At 40.5% G+C, this 12,269-nt stretch overlaps 1 protein-coding gene across 1 annotated transcript in view; it reads left to right on the top strand.

Moving 5' to 3' along the window:
- Positions 1 to 12,269, top strand: part of PEX5L (peroxisomal biogenesis factor 5 like) — a 163,215-nt gene that overhangs the window by 117,111 nt on the left and 33,835 nt on the right. Inside the window, exons 4-6 of the mRNA XM_034782693.1 lie at positions 2,691 to 2,900; positions 6,200 to 6,326; positions 6,950 to 7,046. Coding sequence (XP_034638584.1) covers positions 2,691 to 2,900; positions 6,200 to 6,326; positions 6,950 to 7,046 — 434 coding nt within the window. The remainder of the gene's footprint in view (positions 1 to 2,690; positions 2,901 to 6,199; positions 6,327 to 6,949; positions 7,047 to 12,269) is intronic.

The following is a 12,269-nucleotide window of genomic DNA, read 5'->3' as shown; positions in this document are numbered from 1 at the left end:
TTAAGACTACATATCATGGGTATCCCCCCAAAAAGCTACGCTGCAACATGTGCTGTTGGGCTATAGGAACCCTTCCAAGCCCAGTAAGCTGTGCAGGAAATCGTGCATATTAGGAAGGGGATTCAGCTGAGGTATCTCTGAAGTCTTTGTAATGCCTTTGAAAATATTGACAATGATCATACATAATTCATGTTGACTTCCCAGCCGACCCACACTTCTGCTTCTTACACATGCTCAAGAAAACATTAGCCAAATCTAAGCTCATGCTTGTACAAATGTCCCTACTAAAAAAACAAATGTAGTTAAGAAGAAGGCAGAAACCGCACCCAAGGTTTCAACATAGTAATGTTTGTAGTGCGTTGTATGAATAGGAGGTGCCGTGTTGCCATGTATGATGCAGTAGAAAACCATGGTGGTGAATGCTACAGTAGTGACTATAAATTAATGAATCTTTTGAGACAAATGGGAAACTGATCTAATATGAGCTGCCTTCCACGAATGTGTCAAAGCCAACAGACAAGGAATGCCTGAAAATTTACAGACAACTAACAGGTGTAACAAAAGAACCTTGGTCAGCAGCAGTAAAGTATACACCAGAAGCAACTCTGACCTGTAGGAACTATAAGTGTCTTCAATTATCAACCCATGCTTTCATGCACCTGGTGAACTTCTGGGAAGCTGTTTGTTTATTCCTTTCCTCCTTTAACCTTGGAATTCATTATGTGCAATTAGAGGATTAAAAGTGATACCTTGAATGCAGTCAGTTTAGCATATGGACTTTTGGAAATCTGAAATATATCTGCTTATATCATCCTTGTACATTGAAGAAAAGTAAAGGGTGCTTAATATGTAATAAGTAGTCAACAATTAAAATAATTATAATTGCAGATAACATCTTTTGAGACCTTTTTGAAAATATTGGACTGCTTTCACATGATATGTTGTTGTTTCAGTGATTTATGGTGCTGTCCCTTCCCGTTATTCTACTGCAAACAGAGGATTTATTGTTGTATTTCTTTTTGCACTGATGTCAGTTGTTAGGTGTATTTTATCTGCATGGAATTGTTAAATTGATAAAAAAAAGTTTTTATAAAAAATTTAAATTGCAGGAAAATACATAAAAATTAGCAGCTTCAAGATTTCAGTGAAATGAAAGATTAACATTCATATAAACTCAAACTGTTAGAATCCCTAATTCCTTTATTAGAGCTGAGAATAATTATTTTCAGTTCTAATTAATGTGTAACCCAAGCAGTATGCAGCTTTCAATAGAAAATGAAAAGTTGAATTAAATGAAACTGAATAATAGTTTTTCTTTTAGCACAGACAAATATGTTACAGGAATGACTGTAGGTACTGTAGGTAGTTAAAGGGGCAGCATTCATTAAAAAAAAAGATGTAAAGTAATTATAGGTGCTATGCCTGCCCCAAAATACCCCTGCCAGTTTTTGTTGCTTTACAATCACATTTATCTATTTCTGAAAAAAAAATTCTCTCTCCTCTTATGTGGAAGATTCACATAAACAAAAGGGGAAATTGAGCGACTCCAAAGGAAAACAGTGCAACTGAATATAAAGAGAGTGCTGTCAAATACACCAACTAAAAAAACTGAAAAAGAGAGAAAAATATGTTTTTTAATGTCTATTAAAATAATCTTATATGTTACTTGTATCAATGAGTAGGTAAAAAAAATTTCAGACAACTGTGATTTTTATATTGGCAATGGCCCTTTAATAAGAATATCATTAACAGTTTAGCTTGGTGTGTGTTTCTTGCAGTATCCAAAAAAAAAAAAAAATTACGGTATTTAACACATTTTAGACTGATATTTTCAGAGGTGCCTAAAGGATTTCTATGCCAATCTCTTGTTAAAGTTTAGTGGGAACTGAGCATCCAAATCTCAGATTGTTTTGAAATATCCTCCCCAAAACACTCTAAATATGGAGGGCCAAATCCTCCTTGCCTTACCCATATGAACAGTCCCAGAGACCTCATTAGGATGAGCTGCATGAGTAAGGCAAGCATGGATTGTCTCAGAGTGTTATTTTTCACTGGGAGAATTGTGAAGGGAATGTTTTCAAAGCGATTGGCTAGAGTCAGTGTGAATCATTCTGCTAACTCCTCACATGCGTCTTTGAAAACCTACCTCTGAACACAAAATGATTGCAAGCTATCAGGTAAAGCTGATTTAGTCTATAATCATCTCCCTAATAGAGCACAACACAGTAGTAATCTCATAAATAGCTGGTACTCAGATGGGTTTTAATTGCTTTCAGTACTTTAAACTGGTGAGACTGGTCCTAATCCTCTCTCAGAGCCAAATCGTATAATACTAGGACAACCAGATCATGTGGGAAACTCTGGGCTAAGACTTTCAAAAATTACTAGTGATTTCTGCTGCCAACTTGAAACGACTTAAAAGGGCCTTTCTGAAAATCAGGCCCTTTTAAAGGTGACTCAAGACCTGCATCCAAAAAAACAAGGCACCCAAAAATCACTAGTCACTTTTCAAAATCTTGGTCATAGTCCTTACCCAGTAACCATGTAACATCTACTGTGTCAAATACAAATGTGTTTAATTTAACTCAATTTTGCCTTAGTCAATTAAAACAAAATTTAAAAGAAAAATCGAATCAAATAAATTAAAACTGAGCTCAATACTGAGTTCTAACATTTTGCATCTCTGATAGTATTATCAACCGGGCTGGATCTCTTGGATCTGAGTGAACCTGTCTTACAAACCCAAAGCAAGACAAAGAAGTCAGAGAATGCATCAAGAGGTGAAAACCTAAAGGCTTCAACCCACAGAAAGAAGACAGACAACTCAGACCTTATAAACGTAGATGCTGAGCAGAAGGTCCCGATTGGGAGAGCGCCAGAGAAGTCATCATTAGATTTAGGTAAGAGCTGGTTATTTCATCAGTGCCACTCAGCCATGCTTAACTTTACCAATTGCTCCTTGCTGCTATCACAGAATAGCACCCTGGGCCATCTTCTCATCGCCATGCACCTTCTGTAAACCGTTACACCACTGCATAGTGCAAGTAAATTGTGATTTAGTAGCATTTTATACCCACTTTACTCTCGATGTGCGCTGGTGTAAATGACTACACGGGGTGCAGGGCAATGGAAAAGCTGGCCCGTACAATGGAATGTCTTGGTAAGAGGGTAAAGTGTTTTTATAGTGGAGGGGAGCTGTTAAATGCAAATAAAATCAATCATTCTTTTTCCAAGGTGCCACTCAGGGTATGTCTGCACTGCCATTAGACACCTGCAGCTGACCCATGCCAGATGACTCAGGTTCGCGGGGCTCAGGATAAGGGGATGTTTAACTCAGGTGTAGACATTCAGGCTAAGGCCGCAGCCTCCAAACTCACAGGTTCTAGAGCCCAGTCCCCAACCCAAGCCCAAATGTCTACACCGCAATTAAACAGCCGCTGAACCTGAGCCCCACGAGCCCAAGTCAGCTGGCACAGGCCAGCCGCGGGTTTTTAATTGCAGTTTAGACATACCCTCGGTGTCAATTGTGAGGTCACTTTTATGATGTGGGCACTTACCTATTAGGAGCTGGGCTCTGTCCACAAACTCATTTTGCAATGTTGATCAGACGGCCATTAGGATAATACATTTCCAAGCTGGGCTGGTCTGAAAGTAATTTATCATCTCTGGCATACTCTCTCTCACTAAACATTTCATGTTCGCTTTTAATCAACAAGAGGGTAGCTACCAGAGAGAGGCTTACAAATGCCAAGTTTTAATTAAATATAAGCCAATAACTTATAAATGGTGAGCAATGCTTCTTGTGAGATAAGCTGTCAAAACTTAAGTAAAATCATTGGGGGGCAACTTTCTCAAAACTCTTTCCAGATTGTCTCTGGGTGGGATCTTCCAAAGCACCTGAATGAGTTAGGTGCCTAACTCCTATTGATAGGTGCCTAGTTAACACTGACTAACTCACTTAGATATTTTTGAAAATCCCACCCTCTTGTTTTCTGGTAATGAATTGCCAAGACTGAATGCAGTATTCTAGGGGTGGTCTCCCAGGATTATATACAGAGAGACTAGTGTGTGCGGTGGAAAAGACGTTACACTAAAGAGGAAAGGGATCCAGGTGAAGGACTGGAGCAATACATGTTAAATACTGGTAAAGGATAGGAAGAGGGCAGTGTCTTTAAAAATATTATCTTAAATACTTCTTCTGTGCTGGGTAATGTAAGCCACTCCTAGTAATGGGTCAATGTATGTGCAAAAGAGTAACCATAAGTGTGCATCCTGGATCACTGAACTCTCTCAAGAAAGGTTTTGAAAATCGATGAATAGAAGTTAGAAAAAAAATCCTAATTACAAAACAACCAGGTCATCACCTGGGGGTATTATTAGAAGTTAGAGCAAGACACAGCTCTCAAACCAGCCAGGCCCATTTTAGACCTTCCTTTAAAATCAGCAAATATTACAAATGCCTACTGTACTTGTAACACACTGCTTTGCCTTAGGGTGACCAGATGTCCCGATTTTATAGGGACAGTCCCGATTTTTTCTTATATAGGCTCCTATTACCCCTCACCCCCTGTCCAGATTTTTCACATTTGCTGTCTGGTCACCCTACTTTGCCTAAACACATCAGTCCCAGAAAAGCAGTGGCAAGTGAGAGTTCCATTCTTGGCCCAAGCACAGTATTCATATAGATTATCAAAATCTCATCACTGGATAACATTTGGCAGGATAATGATTTTTTTTAAAGTTTAATTCAGGTCATTTCCTTCCAAACTGTCCCAAACCTGAATCATTTCCAACCACAAGAGAAAAATTGACAAGGGGAATGTTATCTGTCTGAAGATAACAGCGTTTCTTTCCATCCGGGTAGATCTTTAAAAGACCCTGATGTTCAAGAGGCTTTCAGCCTCCAATCTTATAATTTTATTGTTTTTTTATTTATTACCCCGGTAATTTGTCTAGGTTAGTTCAAGTTGTTATCTGGATGTCTGAGGACCTTAATAAACTTGAAAATCATTTCAGACATGTGACTAAATGATTTAATTGCCTCCATAACCATTTGTACCCATAAATTGCAGGTGCTAAAAGGGAGGGATTTCAAAATCTGGCCCACAATCTACAGGTTAAAAATAACCAAAACAGCCAAGAAGCTGCCACAATCCCTCCAACGTATATAATTTACATTGAAATAACTCAGGCTAAGATTTAGTCACGGGTATTTTTAGTAAAAGTCATGGACAGGTCTCAGACAATAAATAAAAATTCACTGTCCGTGACCTGTCCATGACTTTTACCAAAAATACCCATGACTAAATGTCTACTTCTGGGTCCCCAGTGCCCCCCACTGCTCCAGTGCTGGGGGTTGACTGCCCCCCAACCGCTGCTCCCAGGGACTGCTCTCCAGATGGCATCCAGCCGCCCTGGGACTGCTGCTGCTCGGGCGGTCCCCAGGGCACCCCCAGGACTGTTGCTTGGGCGCCCCCCCCTGGAGTCAGCCACACCAGCCGCTGTTCCCACAGTCCCTGGAGCCAGCAGCTGATGCAGCTGGCCCCAGGGCAGACCCGGGAACCACAGCTCAGACACTCCCTGGAGCTGCCCCCAGGGCCGCAGTTTGGGCGGTCTCCGGGACCAGCTGCACCAGCCCCCTCTTGCGCAGTCCCCGGAGTCAGCTGCCTACGGCCTCCTGAGCAGCAGCAGCTGGTGTGGCTGGCCCTGGAGACTGCAAGAGCAGCTGGCCCCAGGTCGCTCCAGCAGCGGCCAGTGCAGCTAGCTGAAGAGCACCCGAGCAGCGGGCCCTGGGGCCAGCAGCTTGGGCGGCCCTAAACTCAGCCACACCAGCCGCTGCGGAAGTCACAGAGGTCGTGGAAAGTCACGGAATCTGTGACTTCCGCAACCTCCGTGAAAGAATCACCACCTTAGAAATAACTGAGTTCAAGCACAGTCCCACTTATTTCCTGAAGGATCTTAAAATTTTAGTGACTATGAAAATCAAGATTTAGGTAACTTATTGCTGGTTCTCGAATATGTCAATTTTTCCCAGGAATTTCAACTGCCCTAAAGGATTGGGCCCCATCTAAAACATATGCTTTCCAATCATCATAGGATTTTAGTGATTTAGAGGTGCCGTTTCCTCACCACCAGTACATGGAGCTGTAGACATAATGTTTTCTGAATTAGGTTTCCTAAAAGATTCATCTTTTTCCAGTAAATATTCAGACACAGCTCGAGAAATGGGATGAAGTGAAGTTTCATGGAGAGAGGAACGGCAAGGGTCATTCAGCTACAGAACGAAAATCTTCATCATCTAGAGCTCCATCAAAAGAGCTTTTATGGTAAAACATGCACCCACACCAATTTTACACCACCGTTTACATCACTGCCAACTTTGCTCGGAGATTTCCACTTGAGTTTCACTCACTGACACAAGGGCTGAATTTGGCCCAGTGTGTTTCATTTCTGCATTATCACTTGTAGAACTTAGAAAGGAAGAAAATTAGGTTTCTGGGCAAGGGGAGACAGGCATGGTCTGAATAAGGGACTGGGAGCCTGGTGCTCTGGAGTGCTGATCCTTACTCACACTTTGACTCCCTCAGTGGCTTTCTGTGCCTCTGTTTACCTTGCTATAAAATAGAGAGAACACTGCTGTGCGCCTGATTCTCCACTTCATTATATTAGGTCCATGACAATGTAACTTCATTGGCTTAACCTGTATAATGGCAAATCATATCCCAGATCTCTTCTATGAGGACAGGTTGTGTTGATCATTGTTTGCATGGAGCTGAAATGTGTAACGGACAGAACCAAGAAGGAAGACGAGTCAGTGCACCATCAGAATCCACCAATTAAAAACTACTCAGCTAACAGAATTAACCCAATTAGTCATGATGTATTTATTAAACTGTTAGATATAGTTTCTTGGTGTACAATAATGAATATGTAAATGCGTTATTTATAGGTCTACAGAGAACAGATCGCAGTCTGAGCTGACTAGTGTCAAAAGTGCCTTGGAGTCCAATTCAGCATCAGATTTAGAATTAGTACCTGCAACACAGGTAAGTGATTTTATTAGGTCCAGTTACACAAATAAGCCAAGCAGGTATTGTTTCATTGTGTTACTCTTCACTATCAAGAGAACTGTAAATGGGGTGTTTTCAATGTCATCAGTTAACTCCATGAGAATTATGCAGCTAAATCTTTACATACTGCATTACATTACAAAAGCAGATTATATGTATTTGAAATACATTAGCATCTCAGTGTTCATTACTTCAGTGAATGAGCATGGTAGCCTGGGGCTAATGCTTTTTAATTTATAAATCTCCTCAGAAGTATATTCCAGTAGAAGTGGAGTATTGATGCATGACTATCATCCAAGCTATGACTCTCACCTTCTGAATAATGATAATGGTGATGATAAATAAGAAAAATAATTAGATAAATAATTACGATTGAAACTCCAATAAAAATGCACCATTCCCTATGGATTGGGGAATTTCATAGTTACAAAATAACCATCATCATCTTATAACATTCTGCTAAGGAGCAGCAAATAGAGTGCAATAATTAAAAGTGATTTGGGGAGAATCAACAGATTTCAAGAATCAATCATTTACGTTAAAAGCATAAACCAAAATAAGTAACGAGTGGTGGGGTAGGTTTCTAACTTAACTTTTCCTTGTTTCTGATCATGCTCTTATGAAATATAGCAGCAAATTCAGAATTCTCTCTCTTTTGGATTGAAACAGCCCCAGTTTTTTGCTTTTAACTATGTTGCAAAGGCCTATCTATCTGAACAGAGGACTTAGGGATGAATGTGTTTTTTGGAGAGTTTTGGAGAAGGTATTTTGTTAGAGCTGCTCTTCAAAGAGTTGACTTTTTGTTCTTGTTCTGTGGGATCTGCTGTTGCTTTCTCTCTCTCTCTTTTTTTTTTTTAAACATTCATTGTACTTCAAGTAAAGCTCCTTGAACGTTATTAGGAAAATTGTTGGCATATCAAGAAAAGGGGCCTTTGGAAAAACACTAGTTATTTCAACACAGTGACTTTCCATTAATATTCTGCAAAAAGCCAGACATTGCTGAGTATTTGTTGGCACACTAAAAAAAAAAAAAAAAAAAAATCAATAGCACAGTAGAGTTGTTATGTGTTACAATCAAATCACATATTGCCAACCGTTTTCTTAAATTGTATGATTTTAGGTTCTTTTACTTAAATCATTTTTGTCGCTGGTAATAGCCTGTGGATAAAATTCAGCCGTTTTATTCTTTGTGAGCATTTTAAACCTCTCACACTTAATATAATCCAATAAGTGAATCATTTTTCCTTTACAAACATAAAAAATAAAAATAAAAGAATTACACTGGATTTGCTAACACAGTGAGGAACATTCAGAATCAGCCATAAGCTCAAGAACATGAATAAGTGAAAGAGGCCTATTTAAAAAACAAAACAAAACGACACCTCTACCCCGATATAACACAACCCAATAGAACACGAATTCGGATATAACACGGTAAGCAGTGCTCCGGGGTGGGCGGGACTGCGCACTCCGGCGGATCAAAGCAAGTTCGATATCACGCGGTTTCACCTATAACGCGGTAAGATTTTTTGGCTCCCGAGGACAGTGTTCTATCGGGGTAGAGGTGTATTTCCAACAAGGCCTGAAGTGAGAGAGAGGGGCAATTTTAGACCTTCGGGCTAAACATGAACACTGCATACAGCTGGCACATCACCGGCTGGTGTAATTGTCAGAGTTCAGTGGAAGTCAGTGGAGCTGTGGCAATTTACACCAACTGAGGATCTGCCCCAGCATTTCTATTCTGTAGGGTTATTATAACATCTTGCCTAATAAGGCCAATTACCACCTGGATTTCTTTAGTTATATATTATGCCCTGCTCCCCTACGCTTCATCTGGCTGTTTGCCTTTCATCTTGTAAGGTCTTTGGAGATGGACTGGGCCTTCTTCTGTGTTTGGAGGTTGCCTAGCATATTGCGGGTGCTAGTGAAAACAAACAATAACAATAATCACCAGTAGTTCATATGATTCAGTTTGTGACCACCCATCCTCCAGGTAGGCAAGCTTAGTTTGGATCTACTCTGACATTTCCAAAGAAGTGGGGAGCAGCACAAAGGGCCTAATGGCCCTGAGAATCAGACCACAAGATTTGAAAAGTAAGTGACTGGAAGAGTAGTCAAAAGCCAGAATGAAAGTGACTGGGAGTATGGGAAGAGACAGAATGAGGGAAACTCACTGACATGGGAGAAGAAAAGAATTGAGTCATACAGAAAGAAGAAAGCTCCTGTCCTGTTCCACAGAACAGACAGATTTAAAATAACTAACATCATTCACAAGAATGAGTCCATTTACCTCCTTCATACCGCTGCCCCAAGAATCTCCTCCCCCAATGAGTTGCTCAAAGACATCAGTGCAAATTATATTCTTTACGTCCCCCACTAAATTACTGCTGAAGAAATGCTAAATGTCGCTGTGCTGCAAGGATCCATTAATTTATATTTTACTTCTCTTACTGCTTATGATTTAAGGAAATGGAATCCTCATTTTAGGATCCTTATACCATCTTCGTTGTCAATCTGGGAGCCTAGTATACTATTTCCAGCCCCTTAAAGGCAGTACGCCCATTCCAGATGGAGCTGTTTTTTTAAAGCAGAAATGAATGTGCAGAAGCAGGTTGGAGAGAGATAATGAAAGCAAAGGAGAAGGGAGAAGAGAAGGACGGAAAATTCCAATGTGCAGAGAAATGATGTCAGAACACTTCAGACCTCTAGCCTAAATCATGCTTCTAAATACAGTGCTGAGCGTCTCAAAAGACATGCAGCCAAGCCATTTCCTAACCCAGCTAATGCCCAGCCCAGCAAACGTGAAAAGGAGCCAAACTCGGATACTCAATTCTGAGCTTTTCAGCATTCTGGAATCCTATACAGTTCACTCAGTACCTAATAATAATGAAAAAACGGTGAGAAATTTGTTGACCGAGCAGGTGAACAGATTTTTTACTTTAAAAATGAATTGGATGCTTAGAATCAAATTCTGTCCTCATATCCACTTATTCAATAGCTTGGAAAGCAACGGGGTTGTATGGGTATAGTTGAGGGCAGAATCTGGGTAGATGTAACCCCTTGATTTCAAGGAGATTGCACTGTCGTAGCTGAAGGCAGGATTTGGCCATGACACCTTGTAGTGCAGAGGGAGAGAGAGAGAGAGAGAGAGACTGCTGTTGTACATTGTAGCTGTAGTGTCCCTCGCCCTAATCTCCTTTAGTTCCTGGACCCTATATGTCCCCTTCCCCTAATGATTCCTTTGCCCCCTCAAGCTTCCTTTTCCTATTAGCTTCCTATTATTATTGATAATGAGGAGGTGCTAGGAAGATCCTAAAAAGCTTCCTTTTCCCAAACTCTCCTGTCCAAACTGGAGTCTCCATAGCTGAAGAACTTCTAAGGAATATAAGGAGGAATCCGTACTTCAGTGCTTATAAGCATATCCACAGATGTGTGTAGCAGCCTCTCCAGTGGAACAATAAGTTGTACTGGAGAAAGAACTCAGCAATAGTGGACTTAGTTCTAAATTTAGGCTCTGCACCTCCTCGGAGGAGGACCCTTGTAAGGTGTGTTGGACAGGGCTTTCTGGCAATGCTTAATTAAATGTTATATTGTAATGCATACATGCAAAGGGACAGAGGAGAGGTTGAACATACAACCTTCATTTGGCATTTGCTGGTTTTTGAGCTCTCAATTGCGCGATTTCACTATTCTATCCAGGTCAGAGCATGGGTGGGGTTTCAAGGACACAGATAATACAGTTAATAGCCATAAGTTCCCCTTATATAGCACCTTCTATCCCGGGATCTCAAAATGCTTTGCAACACCCGTGTCAGGTGGGTATTAATATCTGCATTTCACAGATGAGGCACAGAGCCACTGAGTGACTTGTCCCAGGTCACACAAGACATATGTGGCAGAGCAGAAAATAGAACCCTGTTCTCCTGTCACCTATTCTGTGCTTTACTCTTCAGATGATCCTTCTTTTCCTTACCAATTTTCACCTAACTGCAAAATCTGAAATTATTCTCCTGTTTAAATTAGCACTAATTCTAATAGAATGACACCTTCCTCTTTTTTATATTTTATATGCTAGATTGACACGTTAGCGATGGAGAAGACCTGCTAGGTTGTGTAGTTCATTTCTCTGCATAGTACCGTATGTTGTCTCATGCTTTGGCCAGTCTAGCTTTAAGTGCATCCATGCCCTCTTTTAGGAGAGTATTCTTCAGTTTAGCAGGTTTCACTTGCAGGAAGCTTATGTGTATCCTGGGTGTGTATAAATCAAGCAGACATTCACAGAATTTGTAATGTGTGGCATTCTGTAAGAACAGTTGCAAATTTAGTTTACAGAGGCTGTAGTTTTGCATCTGTTTCCTATTAATCTTCAAGCAGAGTACCTGCAGAAGCAAAAAAAAAATCCATTTTTTTATGCTGCACATGTTCAGTTAGACTAGTTTCCATAAAAGTAAAATGGCTGTAACATCAAAATAAGAAAAGGTTGAATTGACTTTGCCAACGTAAAAGGGAGATAAAGCTAGAGTTGCTGACCCAATGCCCTGTGTTTATTATTCCTGATAAGTGGAATTTTTTTCATCTTGAGTCATACTCTAGCGTGGTCAAGAAACATTACTGTACTGATGGCCAGTGACAGCCACGGAGCTTTGTTACAAATCATATTTCCATAAGTGTGGCAAAAAGTCTCATCATATTCACATGTGGAAAATTATCCCCAATAAAAGAAGATATTGTGGAAAGGCATTTTAGCCCTTTCTGTGGCTGCTCTTTTTCTGAAACAATTAAGAGCTCCAATACTTTATAATAGCACCAAAGGACCTATTTGAGGTCCTAGTGGAGGGACCACTCAGAATAGTTTAATCTCCCTGGCCCATTCTGTTTCGTGTCCCATGTGCTGGGTAATAACATGAAAGAACTCCATGCTTGTAAAACTAGATTGGCTCTTTATTAAGAGAACTATTTACAGATGCTGCAGCTGGAGCCGTATGCTCACAGACAGGGGTCCTGCTGCCTCCTCCAAATTTCCCTCCTGCAACCTGTGCTCATCTCTCCAAGCAGGACACTACACATTCAGTCCTGAGTTTCTCAGTTGACACTGACAAGAAGTGCACTGTGTCAGTTTCTGTGTGTGTGATGCAAACAGTGTTCTACAAAGAACTGGACTGAGTCCACCAAACATTAATTAGTTTCAGTCAGTGCCAA

This window comes from Trachemys scripta, chromosome 9 (genome assembly GCF_013100865.1).
Source record: "Trachemys scripta elegans isolate TJP31775 chromosome 9, CAS_Tse_1.0, whole genome shotgun sequence".
NCBI classification, from domain to species: Eukaryota; Metazoa; Chordata; order Testudines; family Emydidae; genus Trachemys; species Trachemys scripta.
Note: the sequence above shows the minus strand (reverse complement) of the source record. Positions and strands in the feature narration are given on the sequence as shown.